The sequence below is a fragment of the Pelobates fuscus genome, chromosome 7 (assembly GCF_036172605.1).
Source record: "Pelobates fuscus isolate aPelFus1 chromosome 7, aPelFus1.pri, whole genome shotgun sequence".
NCBI classification, from domain to species: domain Eukaryota; kingdom Metazoa; phylum Chordata; class Amphibia; order Anura; family Pelobatidae; genus Pelobates; species Pelobates fuscus.
This window is the reverse complement of record NC_086323.1, coordinates 185,379,245-185,401,471: the sequence shown is the minus strand read 5'-3', so window position 1 is coordinate 185,401,471 and position 22,227 is coordinate 185,379,245. Positions and strand designations below refer to the sequence as shown.

The 22,227-nt window shown below is 43.1% G+C and overlaps 1 protein-coding gene across 1 annotated transcript in view; it reads left to right on the top strand.

The window, feature by feature from the left end:
- NUP210 (nucleoporin 210) overlaps positions 1 to 22,227 on the top strand; it is a 657,387-nt gene that overhangs the window by 227,681 nt on the left and 407,479 nt on the right. Inside the window, exon 14 of the mRNA XM_063426963.1 lies at positions 20,149 to 20,294. Coding sequence (XP_063283033.1) covers positions 20,149 to 20,294 — 146 coding nt within the window. The remainder of the gene's footprint in view (positions 1 to 20,148; positions 20,295 to 22,227) is intronic.

Sequence of the window (22,227 nt, the reverse complement as noted above, 5' to 3'; positions counted from 1 at the left end):
TGAAAGGGAGGGGAAAGGAATTGACACGGTGGGGGGAAGAAATTGACAGGGAGGGGAATTGACGGGGTTGGGAGGGGGAATGAGAGTGGGGAGGGGAGAAGAGAGTGACAACGGGGGAGACAACAGTGACAAGGGAGGGGGGAGAAGAGAGGAACAAGCAGGGGAGAAGAGAGTGACAAGGGAGCAGGGGAGAAGAGAGGGACAAGGGGGGAGAAGAAAGTGACAAAGGAGGGAGAGGGGGAGAAGAGAGTGACAAGGGAGGGGGGAGAGATTTACATCCATCACACACACACACAATGCACCCCTTACACACAGAAAAACACACAATGCATTACACACACAGACACACACACACAAGCAATGCAACCCTTACACACAATGCATTCTTTACACACACTCAATGCACCTCTTACACACACTCAATGCACCCCTTACAGATGCACACACTGCATCCCGTACATACACAACAACACACCTTGCAGCCCTTACACATACAAACACAGATTCAAACAATGCATTCCTTACACACATATCAGGACATCCCCTACTCCACCTCCTGTGAACAAACTCATTGGTGGAACATGAAGGTGGACCCTGGGACCCAGACCTTGAGCTGTGTAAAGGGCATTAAAAAAATGGAACTGCTTCCCGTTCTCCCAGAACATTGATTTTTGTGACCACAGTTACAAACAGCCTCCAGAGAGCCTGTTCTACACCAGACCAGTGGAGCCAGACTGCATCTAGAGCCCATCATCATCCTCATCTGGTTGTAAGTAGGCAATCTAGTATATTATTTGTGGCACTAATCTCTAATTTACCTCACGTTAAAGAAATACTATAGTCCCCAGAACCACTTCAGCTTAATGTAGTGGTTCTGGTGTCTATAGCCTGTCCCTGCAGGCCTTTTAATGTAAACACGGCGGCACTGCAGCACTTGCGTTAGTTAACATGGCAGATCATATGGGTGGGGCATTGTGATGTCATATTGGGGGGGGGGGGTTGGCAAACTTTACTTTTGCCTAGGGCGGCAAAATTCCTTGCACCGGCCTGTATGCAAGTATAAATCTGTCTTTGTACGCTATAGGCTGGTGTGGAAAAATCTGTAAGTAAAAAAGAACTGTGGCAAAATCTTGATCAATTGAATATTTGGTTTTACCACCCTTTGCCTTCAACAGCATGAACTATTTGAGGTACACGTGCATGACATTTTGTAAGGTGCTCGACAGGTAGGTCGTTGCAAACTTATTTCACCTTTAAATTTTGGCAGCCCAAGAAAGTAAAGTGAGATCATTGGGCTGGTAGCCACCTATGATGCAGGATAGGAGAGTATGAAACAATCACTTCAACGGTTCTGGCCCATACTCACTGGTGACAGACAACTAAAGGAGATGCTCGCCCCCAATGTGACTATTACAGCACGCCATGGCAAAAATCTTTGCAAACTTTTTGCCCCAAGCCATCTTCAACAAAAACAGCACACAGTTTGCACTTTTGGATGCGGTAGGTGTGTTGTATGTAAATTTATTAAAGGAGACTCTAAAAGTGTAGCAGACAGTGAAGGAAGAAGTGAGTTTAAGATCACTTCTTTCTTTAACTGCAACACTGCAGGTATAGTTTATTTGCTAACCTGCCAATGCAATCTCAAATATGTTGGAATTACTTTTTGTCCTTTTAAACAACGAATTAACAAACACATCAGGTCCCCATAAAATCCAGTGAACAATACCATCTCAACACATCTCAGGGAATGCAATGCTAGGGTCTACGTTTTTGCGGTTTGGAGTTGGTGAAGAGAAGCCAAAGGCGAGGCGATTTTAACAAATTCCTAGGGCAAAGAGAATGCTTCTGGAGGACTTTTACCCTCCTTTTCCTTTTTTTTTAATTTTAATTTTATTTTATAATTTGTATTTTATTGAAGATTTTGCATAAAAAATAAAACTATTCCAGAGTATGTCAGTGTGGTAAGCATTGTGTCTCTTCTGTAGGTCATATAATATGATATACTCTGTTACTGAGAGTGTTTTCTTTTACTGATACTGTGTTTACTCAAATTTCTAATTATCAGTGGTAGGGACACACACACACACATATATATGTGTGTGTGTGTGTGTGTGTGTGTGTCCCTACCACTGATAATTAGAAATTTGAGTAAACACAGTATCAGTAAAAGAAAACACTCTCAGTAACAGTGTTATTGTGGCGAAAGTAACCTTGCCACAGGCTCTTGGAGGGGCCTGCTGGCCAGCCTCTTGCCAAAAGACTATGGGCCCTTTAAAACTTTTGTGATTTATATAGTTAATACAATGTTAAACAAAAATCTGCACACCAGCCAAGCCTAATTTCCCAAGACCTACCAGAAGCCTAAATATAGATTCCAATGCAAACATGTCAAGAACTTGAAACTCCGCTATAAATTTGGTGAACATTTGAAAATCCATATCGCAAGACATAAGTGTTGACAGATAGTGCAAGGTGAGAAACATGACGTGCATGATTTAACAAACCATTCAATCCTTGAGCGTAGCCAAATAAGGGGAGTGTACAAGCACTCTTCCATCGGATAGGTGCTGGATATCTGGGTAACCCGCTCCTGGTACCTCAAAATATAATATATATAACAACAAATGATACCGCACTCTATGATATAAATTAATGATCTAAAGCAAATACTTAAAAAATATAAATTTATTAAATATGTAGAGATAATAAAATATCTCAGAAATTAATTCCTATAGTGGATAATGTAAAAGTCCATCAGCAGAATAATGTTGAAAAAAATGTGTATCTAAAAAAAGGATATATCCAAAAATATGAAAAAAGGGAAAAATGCAAAAGAAAGAAAAGGAAAAAAGAAAAAAGAAAAAAAGAAAATATTTACAGTCCGAGTGTGTACACACTGATGGTAGTATATAAATGTCTCTTCAATGCTTTATGGTTTGATCTCACCAAAACTTGTAGTTAGAAATCCTCTCATTGATGATTAGATAAATCCAGAGATAAAGGGTTATTTCTGGTCTGTGGCAAATTAAGAAACGTCCAGTCAGTCCTCCTGTGCTGCTGGATGAGGCAGAGGGTCTCACTGCGTCGTCGGTGGGGTGCTGGGCTGCGCGCTCGGGATCCAATGATCCCTTCAATGGCCCTCTTTTTTCATATTTTTGGATATATCCTTTTTTTAGATACACATTTTTTTCAACATTATTCTGCTGATGGACTTTTGTATATATTTTGTACAGTGGATAGAGGGCTCTCTACCATACAGTGCCTTTTTGCACGCTCTTAACTGACTCTGTCGGATTGTATTGGGGTTTTATTATGGTATTGTTCAGTATATTCATTGTTATCAAGGTGTTCATAGTGAGATTTGATATACATTATCCACTTAATTTCTGAGATATTTTATTATCTCTACATATTTAATAAATTCATATTTGCAAGTATTTGCTTTACATCATTAATTTATATCATAGAGTGCGGTATCATTTGTTGTTATATACTTGAGCGTAGCCAGTCTGGAAGCAGTGGGTAGTGTCAGGAATAAAATACTACAATACTACAGACCGGAAATCAGAAAGAGGGAGAAAAAGTGGCAACAGATGGCTTTTAAAAGCGAAGACATTTCCAGGAAAGAAAACAGCAACTGAGGAAGCCCCCTGAAGGGGCGAAACGCGTTTTGCTACTAAGACTGATCCACAGAGATTGTAAGGTCTTTTATTATTGTTTTATTTTTTATTTGTGTATTTTAAGAATAAATATTATTTTATTACACTCCATTTTCGAATCTGTGGTCACCCAATGCAAGGATCCCGGACCCTTAACATCCCACAAGGCAAATTATTTGAGCCCAATCTACAGTGGCTCCACTCTTGTGAGTTTGCATTTGCTAAAGCCTTATTGGATTTGTGAAAAACAGTACAGGCAATATAGCACTATTATCTACTGCTTTGTTTTCTTTAGGATTTACTATAGGATTGAGCCTATGTTAAGAATCATTTGAAAAGTGCATGTAAGATACTTCACCTTATTTTCTTTGTGTTTGCATTTTACTGTTGGTGAAGGTAAAGGGGACCCCACCGGGGTGTCAGAGTTACTTACTCATTTGCACTAAGCATACATTGGGTCACTGTAATCTATTTGCACTAGTGTCAGGAATAAAGCCTGAAAACAAAGCTAAGACAAATGGTCAGCTGAGATGTTTGTGCACCCTGGAACGTGAATACATGTGATAAATATTGGCAAGTGGCCGCTACCCATGTGAGTTTCCTCAACAATCTCATGATGACTAAAGATGAAGACCAGCCTTTATTCACAATGTGGCAAGTGGCTAAGTTATCTGAGTAACACCTGACCGAGTGACCGGACCATTTAGGTCCCCAGGCAATGGCAGCTGCCACGATTGAATATAACTCAAACAAGGCCGAAGTAGTGGAGAAGCTGGGCAGGGACTTAATGTCTGTAGGCCATGATCCCCAAAGCCATTGATCTCCCCAGATGGCAGCAAAACCAGAGATTGCCACGGCATCTGTCCAAAGAGAGGGTGAAATGTTACATAGTTACATAGTTACATAGCTGAAAAGAGACTTGCGTCCATCAAGTTCAGCCTTCCTCACATATGCACTTATGCACTTCGGCGTAAAGAATACACAAGCAACGTATACCCTTAATGGAAGTGAATTAGGGATAACAACACACGAAAAGGACTTGGGAATTGTTATAGACAACAAACTATGCAACAATGTGCAATGTCAATCAGCAGTGGCCAAGGCCAGTAAGGTATTGTCATGCATGAAAAAGGGCATTCATTCTCGGGACGAGAATATCATTTTGCCTCTCTATAAATCACTGGTAAGACCACATATTGAATATGCTGTGCAATTTTGGGCACCTGTTCTAAAGAAGGATATCATGGCACTAGAAAAAGTGCAGAGGCGGGCTACAAAATTAATAAAAGGAATGGAACATATCAGCTATGAAGAAAGGTTAACAAATTTAAACCTATTTAGTTTTGAAAAACGTCGCCTGAGAGGGGATATGATAACATTATACAAATATATTCGGGGCCAATACAAACCATTGTGTGGAAATCTATTCACAAACCGGACTTTACATAGGACACGAGGCCATGCGTTTAGACTGGAAGAAAGAAGATTTTGTCTAAGGCAAAGGAAAGGTTTTTTTACTGTAAGAACAATCAGGATGTGGAATTCTCTGCCTGAAGAAGTGGTTTTATCAGAGTCCATACAGATGTTCAAACAGCAGAATATTCAAGGATATAATCTTTCAATGTAGGGTAATATGTGCTTGATTCAAGGATAAATCTGACTAAATTCTGGGGTCAAGAAGGAATTTTTTGTCCTAGCTTGTTGCAAAATTGTGCTTCAAACTGGTGTTTTTTTTTTTTTTTTTTCCTTTTGGATCAACAGCAAAAAACAGGTGTGAGGAAGGCTGAACTTGATGGACGCAAGTCTCTTTTCAGCTATCTAACTATGTAACTATGCTTTTGCTGTTGATCCAAAAGAAGGCAAAAAACCCAGTCTGAAGCGCTTCCAATTTTGCAACAAACTAGGAAAAAATTCCTTCTTGACCCCAAAATAGCAGTCAGATGTCTCCTTGGATCAAGCAGCTATTAGCCCACTAATTAGAAATTGTATCATCTGTATAGACTCTGACAAAACCACCTATACATTTTACATTTATTTTGTATATCCTGTCCTGATGGAAGGTATAGTGGGATAGATCTGGATCCCAACTTGGGGACTAGTCATCCCTGTTCTTTTACATCAATAATTATTGAGGCTACTTCAGGCTCTGGCATCCCACTGATATTAGTCCGTAGTCATTCTATTCTTCCACTTCATGAGCTACAAGCACCACACAGTGGGGGTCTCATTCTAGATCTCTGTTAAATGACTAGTATGCCATGCAAGCATTCGTTCATTGCCAGAAAACTAAAGGAGCTAACTTGTCCTCTAACTATGGGATTTGCAGGGCTCTACTAAATTCTGGAAATGTAGGATGTAGAATATGTCTCCTTTATGTACCATCAGGACAAATATTTATGAAAGTGTAGATTTCTGATAAAGTGCCCAACCATGTAATGCACTCTATGCCATCAAGAGTGTACCATACATGCAACAAGTCATTTCTCTAGTATGTATTATTTATGGGGGACAAGTTTAGAATTGTTTTTGCAGGGCAGACAATGGCAGTTCAACACCATTCAATATTTATTTAGAGCCCCACCACTACCAATGAGTGGTGGCTGAGGGCACACTAGGTCCACCTTGGTATTATAATTATGATACTGACCCACAGCCCATGGGTAGTATCTGTGGAAACACAGGTGGGGCAGGACAGGAAAACAGAATGCCCACCATTTTCTTCTAATAGCCTTCACCCCTGTTCTGTAAATTAGAGGTACATGGGGGGATGCCCAGTAACTAATTTTATTACATGCTGCTAGAGAGGAGGAGGGGGATAAACATGACTTGCCCATTCCAAGATGTAAGGAAACCTTCCACATAAGTTTATCAGAGGTTGCGTGATTGTCTAATGTGATACGTGAAGTGTCTTAGGTGAATTGTGGAAATAAAGATAGTAAACGAGAAATGCAGTATCTACCCTGTGGGATGATTCTCATGGCAAAATTGAACGACCCTAGCAGCAATTGAAGTACCTTGTGGTTGCAAGAACCTAGTTGTAAGTAGTGTTTAATGCTTGATAGGGTGCGCTTAATCTTATCATGTGGGAGGCTAGCCTGCATGTGGATAGAGTCCAATTGGATCCCCAGAAATTGCACGCTAGTGTCTGGACCTAAGGTCTTGTGAGGGGAGACTGGGATAGTCAGGGATTCAAAAAGAGCCAACATGTGTGTAAGGCTACTTGTGGGGAGTGTGTTATTTTCAATTTGGGCACATGGACTTTGAATAAGCCCTGAAACAATGGGAACACACGTGCAATAACCTACAAGAGCTAAAACCACAAGTACCCGCATTAAAATTATTGCAAATCTGAGATTTGTCCAGGAACACAATGTCCCTACCCAGTTTATAATTTAGGCTTCTGGTAGGTCTTGGGAAATTACAGGCAGAGTGGCCCTGTTCAGTTTTTGCCGTATTAGGGCAGAAGTTAGTACTATGTGCCTTAGATGCACACACTACACAAGCTGGGGGTCTGAGCCCTGCAAAATGTCTGCAGCATAACTAAGAATAACCAATTTATGCTGTAATTCAACTGAGTCAGAGCTGCAGCCACTTTTGCAGAGAAGGAACAGTGGTAACCATAAAAAGCAGTACAACCATATTTGTGCCCCAGATCCACCAGCTTGTTCATATACACATCTAATTCTTCTCTTTTCTCATGATAAACCAAATAATACACATCCCTATAAATGCCAAAACCCAGTACAAATTCCAGAATGGATAATTTTTTGTTCAATCGTGGGTCTCTTGCCCTTAGGACCACAAAAAATATCCCCATATGCAAATGTCCTATTTTTAAGAACATCCTGGGAGTCAATAAGAAGTGAGACCAGATTAACATTGTTGCCTTCCAGAATGTCCTTTTTAAGGTGAGCTGGGACCATGTGCGAGGGGTTGATACATTCAGGGACTGTAATTGATGCCAGTGTATTACCGGGCATGACATCTGTGCTAGCGTGAATGGGAATAGCTGGGTTTGCCGGAACCTGGGGAGAACATACTGCCTCCAATTTCTCCAGTCTTTCACTAATGGTGCCAATAGATGACATTAATGACGTCATCATGGCATGAAAGGCCGGCAACTGAGACCCACTAGGCCCTTCCCCAGCATCAGAGTTAGCGGTGTTGGTATTCAAAAGTCTGTACAATTCTGCTTTCCTAGCAGTAGCTGGGAAAGGAATGCATCTCCTTTGTAATTCTGCAGTGAGGCATGGGATAGTCCATGATCTCAGGGAAGAAGGACTATTAACATCAGCTCCTTGGCCTGGTATACCGGGCCTAGAGGGCGTGCTGTGAAGTGATTGCTCCTCAGTGTCACGACACTCCTTAGCTGATTTGCCCTCGTGCAGTACTCATACTCACCACTGTTTCTGTTTGGCACTGTTCCTCATTTCTTTTCATTTAGCACTTCACCTGGTCCTTGTTTAGCACCTATTTAGTTTGGGTTCTCCCCTCACTCCTGGCCAGATCATTGTTTCTTGTCTCCTATTTCCCTGGTTCCCCGTGATTCTGGCTCCTGCCTCCTGCCTCCTGGCTCCTTGATCCTGCATACTGTTCTTTGTTCCTGTGTTCTCCTGGTCTTCATCCTGTGTCCTCCTGGTCCTTCGTTGCTGTGCCCTCCGATCCTGTGTCCTGGTTCCGTGATCTCTGCTTTATTTCCAGTGATCCTGACCCTGCAGCCTGGTTCATTTATTTTGCCTTTGGTCTTGCTTCCTGGTATATCTGCCTTGTGATCTTTGGATCTGTGTCCTACCTATTACTAGTGGTGCCTGCACAATCCTGCCTTCATACCAAAGGACTATTTAAGTATTCACTGCAAGCACTATTCATGCTTATCCTATATCGTTCTATACATTTTGTTCTGTCACTTTGTATATATTTATTATGTTGTTTTGTTATCTTTTTGTACTTTGATTCTCTTTAAAATGTATTTCTTTATTTGCACTATTCATTGTGTCTTTTGCATTTATTCTTTGCTAAATTGGTTCCTACATTTAAAGGGATAGTGCTGTCTCTGGGCAGCACCCCTTCATGCCCATGACACTCAGGGATATCAGGAACTTGAGACATAACTAATACTATATATAAGGCAACTTACCGTATATACTCGAGTATAAGCCGAGTTTTTCAGCCCATTTTTTGGGCTGAAAAACCCCAACTCGGCTTATACTCGAGTCAAGGTCTGTATTATGGCAATTTGCATTGCCATAATACAGACTGGGGGAGAGGGGGGCTGGCAGAGCTGTACTTACCTGTTCTGCAGCTCCTGTCAGCTCTCTCCTCCTCCGCGCCGTCCGTTCAGCACCTCGGTCAGCTCCCAGTGTAAATGGCTCTCGCGAGACTTACAGTGTAAGCTGATAGAAGGAGCTGCACGGACGGCGCAGAGGAGGAGAGAGCTGACAGGAGCTGCAGGACAGGTAAGTTACAGCTCTGCCAGCCCCCTCTCCCCCCCACTGAACTGCCACTGGACCACCAGGGAAGGAGAGCCCCCCTCCCTGCCATGTATCAAGCAGGGAGGGGGGACGAAAAAAAAATATAAATAAGAAATAATAATAATAATAAAAAAAATAATAATAAAAAAAAGGGGGTATAAGGACCACTGTGGGGGGGGGGGGGGGGTATAAGGACCACTATGGGAGGGAGGGGGTGGGATAAGGACCACTATGGAAGGGAGGGGGGGATAAGGACCACTATCGGAGGGGGGTGGGATAAGGACCACTATGGGAGGGAGGGGGGAGAAAAGGAACACTATGGGAGGGAGGGGGGGATAAGGAACACTATGGGAGGGAGGGGGGGATAAGGAACACTATGGGAGGGAGGGGGGGATAAGGAACACTATGGGAGGGAGGGGTGGATAAGGACCACTATGGGAGGGAGGGGGGGATAAGGACCACTATGGGAGGGAGGGAGGGGGGGATAAGGACCACTATGGGAGGGAGGGAGGGGGGTGATAAGGACCACTATGGGAGGGAGGGGGGGGATAAGGACCACTATGGGAGGGAGGGGGGGATAAGGACCACTAGGGGAGGGGAGGGGGAAGTAAGGACCACTAGGGGAGGGGAGGGGGAAGTAAGGACCACTAGGGGAGGGGAGGGTAAGGACCACTAGGGGAGGGGTGAGTCAGGACCACTGGGGGAGGGGGGTGAAGTAACACGGGGGTGGGGAGGTAAGGACCACTGAGGGAGGAGGAGGGGAGGTCAGGACATATGGGGGGGGGCAAATATCCTTGCACCGGCCCTGCACACACTGCATTCATACACTGCATTCATACACACACTGCATTCATACACACACACACTGCACTCATACACACACACACTGCACTCATACACACACTGCACTCACACACACTGCATTCATACACACACACACTGCATTCATACACACACACGCTGCACTCATACACACGCTGCATTCATACACACACACGCTGCACTCATACACACACACGCTGCACTCATACACACACTGCACTCATACACACACACGCTGCACTCATACACACACGCTGCACTCATACACATACACACGCTGCACTCATACGCACACACTGCATTCATTATACACACACTGTAAATAAATATTCAATTAATATATTTTTTTTAGGATCTAATTTTATTTAGAAATTTACCAGTAGCTGCTGCATTTCCCACCCTAGTCTTATACTCGAGTCAATGAGTTTTCCCAGTTTTTTGGGGAAAAATTAGGGGCCTCGGCTTATATTCGGGTCGGCTTATACTCGAGTATATACGGTAATCATTTTCCTTGGATGAAGGTGTCGGGTACTGGCGAGGTACTAGCTAGATACCAAGCAGCGAAACAATTTGCTATTTGAAAACGTGACACGTGAGTCCTTTCTAATTGCCAAGCGGTGTGAGAGGCTCTACCTATGCGTTGGCCCGAGGGGAAATGTAAGGCCACAGTGTTGGCTTCTGGTGAGAACTAAAGCATGAGATAGAATGGGTGTGACATGGGAGGCCCTCTCTATGCGACCATGCAAGGAGTCTAATTATGATTTGGCCCGAGGGGCGTATACCTCAGAGTATGAGAGTTGGCCTCGCAGGACCTAAGATTAAGACCGGAAACCAGATCCTAGTTGGGCAATCTAAAATCCTAAAAGCCAGTACCACTCTAAAACTAGAAAGGTACTGGATTCTGGTGTCGTACCTGATAAAAGTTGAGTCAGGACGAGGTGTTATTTAGAGTTATGAATTAGCCGGTGGCAGTAGATACATTCTGCGACCTTTAGATATGAGCATGAAATGAGTATCTGTGCGTATAAGTTTAGCTAGACAGATCATGAGCCCAAAAAGAAAAGGAACAAACCACGGGTTGTTGTGCTTGTAAAGCAACAGTCTGTAATCTCAGGTACCTAAGAAAAGTAAAATGTTACATGCCTACTAAATATCAACATATAGCTTAGAAATTAGAAATTAGAATAGTAACTGTTTATTAATTACCAACCTAAAAAGCCAATAGTTTTGACATATTGTCACAATTCAAAGTTGTTTGTAATCCGTAATCAAAGTTTAATTCCCAAAATGAAACCTGTGGTATCAGGACAATATCAGCTAAACAATCCAGTCTGTCATTACATATAATTTATCCTAATTCATGAACATAACCTATGACTGTAATATCCTTTTTTTTTTTTATCAGTAGGGGCGTATTACTTATTGTAATTAGGCTAATCGCAATGAAATTCGTGAGCTAGATGTACCCCAGGATATTACCGCCAAAACCAAAAAGAGGAATACATTGTAGCGACTATTCATTTGTTTGTTTCCCCCATGTGCCGTTCATATCATCTGGCATATTGAAACAACCGAACACATATTGCTGTAATAGAGTGAAACAAATGGTTGCGTTTGTGCAGTTAATTGCATACGGAACATGAGTATGCCTGTTATTTTTAAACTAAAGTTATGCCAAACGAGGTGTACGTAACAAGTTAGAGTGTTTAGCCGAACACCAATGTGTAACGAATGAAAACCCCTAGTGCGAAAACGATCAACGTTTGAGGCTGTTGCCTTATGGTTGGGGTTTTACTTACAGTTTTAGACCACTAGCTGTGCCGAGACCGGGATGCGCGGACGCCGGAAGGAGGCCGTGGAGCAACGAAACTGTTTGGAAATGGTTAGGCAAGTGAAGAAACAGGAGAGCGCAAGGGAACACAGGTACAAGAATCAAAATGGCGGTCTGAACCGGAAATATTCCTCTCAGACTCGCCAGACCATCAACGACAAGGTGGGAGAGGATTAGCAGCCCTTTTAAGTGGGTTCAAGCCCCTCCCACAACCACAGACCAAGGCATTAATATATAAATATATTATATACACACATGAGATGAGTCAAGCAGACTGTTATATTCACTTTAAGTCTTTTTCACTTAGTGTGTGTCAATATTTGTCTAAATGTTTATTGTTTACATTTTTGTATAAAGACTTAGAACTTGTTCTTATCATATTGAATTTTCTAATCTTTTATGTGGGTAATCATTTTTGAGAGTTGGTACCTAGTATTTCCACCTGGGACCATTTCTCAAAATTGTATGCCTTTATTATACCTACACATATCATCATTACAGGGACACTCCAGGCACCCAGACCATTTCAGCTAATTGAAGTGGCCTGGGGTGCTATGCCCCTATTGCACTTAGTGTTTACATTGCAACTCTAAGTCTGCCCTCTGGGGCTGTCTAACAGAGAGCCACTAGGAGCGCTTCTGGATTTTTAATGGACTTTTGGACCGTTATCTGACGCTGGACGTCCTCACGGACCTCCAGTGTCAGATTTTTCCATTAGGAAAGCATTGAATAATAGTTTCCTATGGCGAGGTCTAATGTGCACGTGTGGCAACGGGCATTAGGCCTCCCCTGCCAGCTGATGTCGGCGGGCGGAGGAGCATAGGCATTAGCGCTGGATTCAGGTAAGTAGCGACATGGGATGGGGGGCAGGAGGGAAGGGAGCACTGCAAGATCCTGCAGTGCCAAGGAAAACAGTTTGTTTTCCTGGCACTGTGGAGTCTCTTTAAGTTTAAGCCACAATCAGATTCTCCTCTTCATGTTCCGTTTATAAAGAGCAATTTTTTACTTCTGTTGGTCACTGTATTTCCATTCTATTTTATGGTTAATGTCACAATTGGTGGTTTCATCAGGTGCCATTTTCCAGTCCTTCATTTTCTCTAATTCTATTCTGTTTGTTTGCGCACATACATTTACATACTCACTCATTCACAGGAGAAACAATCCCCGTCTAGGGAAAGAGAACTGGCTTTTAGGGTTAGGAGCTCACCTTAGTCTAAAAAAAAAAAAACTCACTGAGGTTTCGCCAAACTCATAGCTAGTGCCTCCCATTCCCTTCTGCAGGGTCATAGTCAGGGCCTCACATGTATTTGACTCTTTTACCATCACCGGGAGGCCAACACCCTGCCACAACGCATCATGGCTACGAGCCCATATGGCCCAAATCATAGGTAGAGCCTCTCACAGCCACTTGGCAATTATCAGGGCATCACCTGTCATAGGTTAGACATGCTTTTGCCTATCAGCACTAGTTAGCAAGACGATATAAGGGATATTATCAATTTGCATGAAAGTTTTGCATGGTTAACTCATTATTCATTTTCTTAACAGATGTTGCAAGAATTTAGTTCAAGGTAATGATCTATCTCTAAACGACACTCCAACCCTGCCAGCCCATGTTCCCCCACAGTATCCCTTGTCCTGCTACTCGCAATGCCTTGTGGTCTGGACCTTTCTTAAATTTGGCAGTAGGAGAGGCACCGTCTTCCCGGCCACGTCTGGGAAGGCAGAACTCTACAAATGTCATTAACCAAACTACATATACTCTAATTAAGCTGGTCATGCCCTAGAGTGGCTCATGCAAGTAATCCTGTTTTCAGCCTGGGTCCCAAACACACCAGCATGTAGCTCTCAAGACTCTCAGCTGCAAGCCTTATGCAGAGCCTTGGTCCTAAACACACCAGCATCTAGCTCCCAAGACTCTCAGATGCAAGCCTTATGCAGAGGTAGCTATTTTGGATGGTCTTCCTAAGAATTCCTACACAACTTACTTGATTCATCTATTTTGTGCCTGAGGGGATGGCAATGAGGCCCGTGTGAAACCACTGTGAGAAACCCATCACCAGATATTCTACCAGATGCCTAGCTGGGTGTGAACGCAGTCGGGCCTGGCACATAGTCTTTGGATGTGCAACAACCTGCATGCACTTAAACTGCATTCCTCGGCATTAAAGTTATTGCACACCTGGGCCTTGCCCAGGAAAGAAATGGGTCTGTCCAGCTTGTCTCTCTGCCCGCCTTCTTGTCTTGAGTGGGGGGTGAAGAAGTGGTGAGAATTGAAAGGGTCTACCTCACAAGGGCACAGTTGGTGGAGTGAGAAGTAGAACTACAGGAGACACAGGACGGGGGCCTTAGACTGGCAAAGTGACAGCAAAAAAGCTCTGAGTCCATCTGGCACCAGTCAATTTTTATGTTAAATTGTGTCAGATGAGTAGCTGCTTTGGCTGACACTGACTTATGGTAGTCAAAGAATGAGGACCCTCCATACTTGATGCCTAAGTCGACTATGTGGGTACACCGTGCAGATGACATCACAATAAATGCCAAAAGCGATAACAAACTGGGGGATGGAAAGTTTTTTGTTAAGTCGTGTATCTCTGGCCGGGATGTTGGCCTCTCGGTGACCGCAAGAGATTCAAAACGTGTGGCTGTGATTTGGGGAGCCATAGCTGAGCCCTAAAAAAGGGCGAGCAAGATGGCTAACTGATTTTGGCCATGGGGCTGAACCTACGTGTTGAGGTGGGCCGTAACTAGAGACAAGCCCTGGGTTCCCACAATTGTGAATTGAAATGATAGGAAGGTGGAGTGCGGCCTTTACAAGAAACGTAATCGTATTGAGTAAGATTAACAATACCTGTTAATGAAATACGGGATAACAGGTAGGCTGTTGGTGGTTGATGGCGTAGAAATTTGGCGCAGGTCTAAATAATGAAATGTAGAAACGATAAACAATAAAATTTTGTAGTAACATAGAGGTGTTGGTTAGGAGTAGAGATGTCCCGAACGGTTCGCTGGCGTATAGTTCCTGGCGAACATAGCATGTTCACCACGGACGGCGAACTTATGCGATGTTCGGTCCGCCCCCTATTCGTCATCATTGAGTAAACTTTGACCCTGTACCTCACAGTCAGCAGACACATTCCAGCCAATCAGCAGTAGACCCTCCCTTCCAGACCCTCCCACCTCCTGGACAGCATCCATTTTAGATTCATTCGGAAGCTGCATACATTTTTTTTTTTTTTTTTTAATTCTTTATTTTTGTAGGGCATGGAGGTATAACAAATGAGCATGTGGTACCCCAACAGCATTCCTCATGCTTTTCAAGTAACAATTGTAACAATAGGGTATATGTTAATACATGCACATTTTATATGTTAAATTATTATGAGGTTTGTCAGTCAGATTCAACAACTTGGTAGTGTTTAGACAGGCTTAGACAATTTAAGAACATCTTTGAATTTAAACAGGCTTAAGCTTACGTCATAGTGAATACGTTATATTAAGCAGTGCGTGAGTATATATATCTACATTTAGATAATTTAAGAACATCTTTGAATTTAAAGTGGCACTGTCATGCCGAATCCCGTTTTTTTTTTGTTAACTCCCCTCTCGCCTCCACTACATCCAATTGACCCCTTAGTCACTCCCAAATGCCCCTAAGCCCCCCAGATTACCTATTTATTAATCTGTATTTTCTGCCCCGATCTATATTCAGGGCGCCGCCATCTTTGTGTGGGTAGGTGAAGTCCCTGTGGCCTTCCCCCGCCCTGCAGAGTTCAGTCTGCGCGGAGCCCTCCATGGGTGAAGATGGATTCATTTTTTGAGCGTCCGTTTTTTTCTTTTATGTCGGGAATTTTTTTTTGCGCTCGGGTTTTTTCTTTTATTTTTAAGTTCGACGGGTATGATGACTTTTTATTTGGCCTTTTTTGGGGCTGAAAAATGAAGATTTTAGAAAAAAGAAGACGTCAAATGGTAAGTTGGGTAGTAATTTTATTCCCACCTCACTATTTTTTAGGGTGAGGGGGGTAGGTAGGGGCTTTTTTATTTGGGTGGGGTGGGTGGGTGACTAGGGGCTTGGGGACCCCTAGTCACCTTTGATGGGGGGGATTCATTTAGGGCCCCCACCCGCCGCTCAAGGGTGGGGGCTGGGGGGACAGTAGGTCCCCCCACCTTATTGTTTTTTAGGGCCCCCACCCACCGCGCAGGGGTGGGGGCCGGGGGGAGGAAAATAGGTCCCCCCCCTTATTTTAACTTAGGGTCCCCACCCGCCGCGCAGGGGTGGGGGCCAGGGGGGGGACAGTAGGTCCCCCCCATTATTCTTTTATAGGGCCCCCACCCGCAGCTCAGGGGTGGGGGCCGGGGTGAGGACAGTAGGTCCCCCCTCTTATTGTAACTTAGGGCCCCCACCCGCCGCGCAGGGGTTGGGGGCGGGGGGAGGACAGTAGATCCCCCCCATTATTCTTTTATAGGGCCCCCACCTGCAGCTCGCGAGCCTTGTTACTCTGTATATAGAGGGAGCCATGTTTACACGGTATATAGAGGGGAGCCATGTTACACTGTATATAGAGGGGAGCCATGTTACTCTGTATATAGAGGGAGCCATGTTACTCTGTATATAGAGGGGAGCCATGTTACTTTGTATATAGAGGGGAGCCATGTTACTCTGTATATAGAGGGGAGCCATGTTACTTTGTATATAGAGGGGAGCCATGTTACTCTGTATATAGAGGGAGCCATGTTTACTCTGTATATAGAGGGAGCCATGTTACTATCTGAGGTGGTTAACTATGATTGGCCCTGGCATGGTTGTTAGTCTGGCCTGCATGGTTGTCTGGCATGAATACAAGTAGCATGTTTCAACTATATTAGTAGTTAGACTAGTTTGCACTAAAACATGGAAGACATCCTATTATGAGTCGTGATCAACCGCTCTCAGAGACTATGCATTGCAACATGTATATGATGTGGAAAGGTTAACTGTTATTGATACCGGAGAAACTGACGGAAGCCAAGCACAGAGAGATGGACACAGGTTTCTTCAGGAAGGAAGAGATTCTTTATTTGATTCACCGACCGGGACTCAGAGGGACTAATGTCACCAAAATACAACAAGATCTGAGCCCCGAACAATAGTGTAGGCTCCTTATATAGGCATGTAACTCCTCCCATAATAAGCTCCACCCACACATACTCTTACCCAATCAATCGAACAAGAGCTAACTTCCTGTTTGACCACATGGCTTGCCCAGCACAATGGAGGAGGGGAATACTACATCCGGTATTCTCGCACATGCTCTGTACACTACTGATTGTATCTTTGCCACGTGCAACCAACCGACCGATACACCAGTATACGCACGTACACATGCCACGTGGTAATCTCGGCCTACTAAATTTATTTTTACCGAGATTCCACCACATTATGACTGTCTATAGACGAAGTGGCTTTAGCTGCACCTTAAGGATCACCAGTCCGTGGGTGCTGTATCTCTGCTATTCAGGAGCCATATATTGCCGGGTATTGTTGCCAATGCTATTCAGGAGCCATAGATTGCCGGGTATTGTTGCCAATGCTATTCAGGAGCCATAGATTGCCGGGTATTGTTTCCAATGCTATTCGGTGGGTGAGTCCTGTAGCCTCCTGGTGGGCTAGAGTCCATAAAGCCCGGTGCTGGCCCTCCAAAGTCATGGTACTGCTCAGTCATCCTATGCTCGTTCTGGGCCTGGGTCTGAGGCTGGCACATTGAGCAGCACTGCAGTGCTGGGTTAGGGTGCCGGTCCGGTCTCGTACCTGCAGAAGGGGCTGTAGCATCCTGTGATGGGTGTGTAGTCCGACAGGGCTCTGGGTCGGCCCCGGGGGGTTTTGGCTGCTGGGCTCGGTCGGTCCGTCTCGCGGGTCCGGTCCGGTGCCTCTCGTCTCTCCGCGTGTGCCTCAGAGGCCTTTTGAAATCTGACAGCTGGCTTGTCTGAACTCTTAGCCCGCCAGCTTTTACCATACAAGCTGGTGGAGTCTGAGGCATTCCAAAAATGTGTGAGAGGCAACGCAGAGAGAGGAGTCTGAAGAAGAGGAGTCAGAGGAGGAAGGTGGCTTTGAGGAGGTGGAAGACCAAACACAGCAGGCGTCCCAGGGAGCTTGTTGTCACCTTTCGGGGACCCTTGGTGTTGTACGTGGCTGGGTGGAGGAAGAGACCTTCAATGACATCAGTGAGGACAAGGAACGGGACATGGCTAGCTTGGTATCCAACCTTGTGCACATGGGGAGTTTGCGGTTGTGCAAATGGACTGTTTGCGGTTGTTTGCGGTGCGTTAAACGGGGAGTTTGGTCTGTCACTGTGAAGCGGGCGTAACCCTTACACTACCTGATCGATACATCATACCTGATGTTTTAAAGCACGTTATTCCAAACAATTTAGGAATGTTAGGTGCTTTATGCCCTTTATGGATTAAAACCAGACTCTGCATCAACTATGCAATTTTCCATGGGAGTTTTGTCATGGATCCCCCTCCGGCATGCCACAGTCCAGGTGTTAGTCCCCTTGAAACAACTTTTCCATCACTATTGTGGCCAGAAAGAGTCCCTCTAGGTTTTAAAATTTGCCTGCCTATTGAAGTCTATGGCGGTTCGCCCGTTCGCGAACATTTGCGGAAGTTCGCTGTTCGCGAACGGAAAATTTCATGTTCGCGACATCACTAGTTAGGAGGTAATTGTTGTTGAAATCGTAGTGAAGGGTCTTTACCGTGGCCCATTTAGAGGTTTAGAATGAACGGTATAACAATTCTCTTTGTGACAGATAGGTGAATTTAAACAGTAAAGCCCACTGTGTTCGGTTAGAAACGAACGAACGGCAATGACTGGTAAGCAGAAAGAAATGCCTGTGGTCAGTTAATGGACCGCACAAAAAGAACAAACAAAAGCCATGTACATTGTGGTTGGCTATTTTACACTGTACATAATTATAGACGGACGTGCATATATTGTGCGGACGGCTATTTTAACCATATCAAAGAACAAACTAAAGTGAGCGTACTCTGTGGTTGGCTGTTTGGCCGCACGTACCACAGAAGTACATGAAAGGATGATTATGCATGAACAGGTAAGTATTATGAAGGGAGCCTATCCCCGTGTTTTTAGGCCCGAACAAATGCTTACGTGGACGTGCCGGTCTTGTGACCGGAAGCCGGGTACCAATGCTGGTGAGAAGCCGGTTGGCAGGCACGGAGGTCAGAGGCGGTAAAGTTGCTGGTGACGAACTGCTGCTGGAGGCTTGATTTTTTGGCGGGAACTACAGACCGTAAGTGCTGGTTGCTATGGAGAAGACAAATAGCTTGAACGGCAAAGGTTGAGTAGGGGATAAGAGTTTAAATAGGGGCCATAACTTCTCCCACAAATTCAGGCCAAATGTAATTTTAACATATATATATATATATATATATATATATATATATATATATATATATATATATATATATATATATATATATATATATATATATATACACACACAGACACACACTGTTTCCCTGAAAATAAGACTGGGTTGTATATTAAATTTCCCCCTGAAAAACACACTTGGCCTTTCGAGGAAAAACATGTTCTAGAAAGCAGTTCTTTGTTCAGGGGATTTCCCCCGAACATAGAGCAATTCACTTACCTGATTGCTAAACAGCAACCCAACATCATCACTCAAGTGGACTGCTGAGCCTCATACTGGGACATCTCTGGAGGATCTGTACACGGTCCCTAGAGGGCATGGGTTGAGTGCAAGGCTGGGTCTGGGGCAACCTCATTCTGATAGGATTTCCTGTCAATGCATCTTGCCAATGATGTAGTTATTGTGCTCATTTTTATTTCTCGCTTTTCATTTCTTTTGTTGGACTTTCATTTATAGCCTGTTTGGGGGGCCTTTGAGGGGTCTTTTCTCAGAGCTTGTCTGCCTATACAGCTAGTCACTGTCTACTCTCTGAAGCTTATTCACAGTGCATATAGCCTGCATACATACTACCCTACTGTTCTTATCTTTATGTACTGTTCTTCTTGTCATTTTTCTTTCTTACACCAAATATGTGCTGATTTTTCTGTACATCTGGAATGCTATGATGTGACAGATTACTTAACTTTAGACTACTCAATGTGTATTTTGTACGTACTCTTTGATATGTTAAGCACATCAAAAATAAAGAAGAAAAAAAATGATATACATTTTTTTTATCGATTCCCTCAAAAATAAATGCTCAAAAAGCGTTTTCAAAGTAAGTTTTAACTAACGTTAATTCAACATCATAAAGACTGATGACTGGTTGAAAATGTACTTGTTATAACTTGAATTGTTGCAATTTATACACTTAATTTCTTGATTTTCTTTTTCAGGGAGGCTAAAACCCAGTGGTAATTACTGTAGCGGGATTAAACTTCAAGCTGAATCTCATGGTGATACACAAATATTTGTAAGCTATACACATAGTCAAGTCCATCTTAAGGCCAGAATGGTTGTTTCTGCCTATCAGCCATTGAAGGTGAGTGTTTGAATATTTAAATACCTCAATGTACTCACTAGATCTTTGCTTTTAAATGCCTCACATATAAATAAAAAAAAAAGTGAGTGGAGGCTATAAGATGTGATGAAAGCGATTGAGTGGAACATTGTAAAAAAAAAAAAGTGCCGTAGTTCTTACCCTTAATAAAATTATATATCACACATATATTGGGTGTTTATAAGAAGTAAACAATAACAAGTGTAATGTAGCTTGTAATACACATAAAACTAGAAAGGATAATCCATTCACATGGATCAGAGCCTGTAACAACTGGCTCTGTAATTGACACCTTTATACCTTTATGGTTGTATAATACCATTCATCAAGTGGGTCTTCAAACATAGGTTTATAGAAAAAAAAGAGAAAATACTCCAGTGGTACAGTATTCATTTTACTCCCAAATATCAATTGCTTAAAAAAATAATTTAAGCTCACCTTATGCAGAGACTTTTTTCCTGACTCTGGGATTACATGCCTGTTGCCTACTTCAGGAATGGCAAGACCTCAAACGAACTGAAGCTGAAGATCACCAGGACCATAAACTACGCTGATTTAGTAGTATAAATATATTTTATTTGCCAAAATTCACTTAAAAACAATTATAAAACAAATATATAAAAAAGCATATACGTGCCAAGTCCTTGTAATCAAGTGCCAATACGCATATCACTCGATTGAGGTTCCTCTATTGGCTGTGTAACTCCAGTAGATGTCCATTTTTAAATGTTACGGTCAGATCCAATCTTCAGTCACATGAACGTGTTGCAGCAAAACGCTGTGACCGCCTTTTCACTGGCTGTAGTCAATTATCCTTAAGTAGGGGTATCCACCCCCTCTCTCATATTCCCTAATCAAGAACTGCCTTTAGGATGAGCCTCCAAGATCTTGTTATACTTATTCTTATCCTGAACTCTACCCAGAAGTGACGTCGCACCATTCATGTTCTAGAAACATGAATGGTGCGACCAGATCCCTTCTGGTTTTCAGGGGCAATTCTGTCTTTCGTTTATCTCCTCCTCTAATTCATGCCCCCAGCGAAATCTCATATTCTCTTGATATATTTTGATGGTTGCACTTCAGGCAGGGCATGTTCATGGGGCTCCATGAGGGGCAAAGGAGGGCAAAAAGGGAAAGGGATACATAAAAAAAAAAAAAAGTGTTCAGTATATATTACACATTATTCTGATATATACCCTATATCATTATACATATATCTAATTAAAAGGAAATTATCTTTCATATATATCATACATAAAACATTTGATGATGATGCCATTGTTTATTGTTTAAAAAAAAACAAAAAAAAAACATAATATTAAAACAATAATACAAACCCCCCCTTAGGGGAAATCATGGATTTTATAACAAGACACAGAGGTTCATATTGCATATCCCTTTCATTACTGTCCACCAATAACAGCAAATAATACAAAACAGTAAGAAAAATATGGTATACATAGTACTAGGCCACTCCCATACCAAGTCCCAGTATAATAGTCAGCACCTCCCTTCATACTTCCTCTTTCTTAGCTTCTCCACAGTAAGTTAAGTATTTTGTCTAGAGACTTTGTTTTTACTACTTATTTTGTATTTTTCTTATTATTTGCCTGGGGATTTTAGTTTACTTAACCTTTGAGTTTACATTGTAGATCTGTTTGTGCACCTTTTTTATTGTGTATTATTTGGTTCTGTGCTCGGGGTCCCAGACCAGCTGGGGGGTCTTGACCTTTTTTCATTCCTTCTACTTCTTTATACACACTATTCTCTGACTTCCCCTTCGGGGGTGCTCGGGTCTTGCCGTTTTTTGTCTCCCCTACTTGCTATACCGGGTCCCGGGGGGTTGACATGCATGTGACGTCACATAAAGGACGCGCACACACATTCTGGGATCAAAGGTAGGGTACGGCCAATC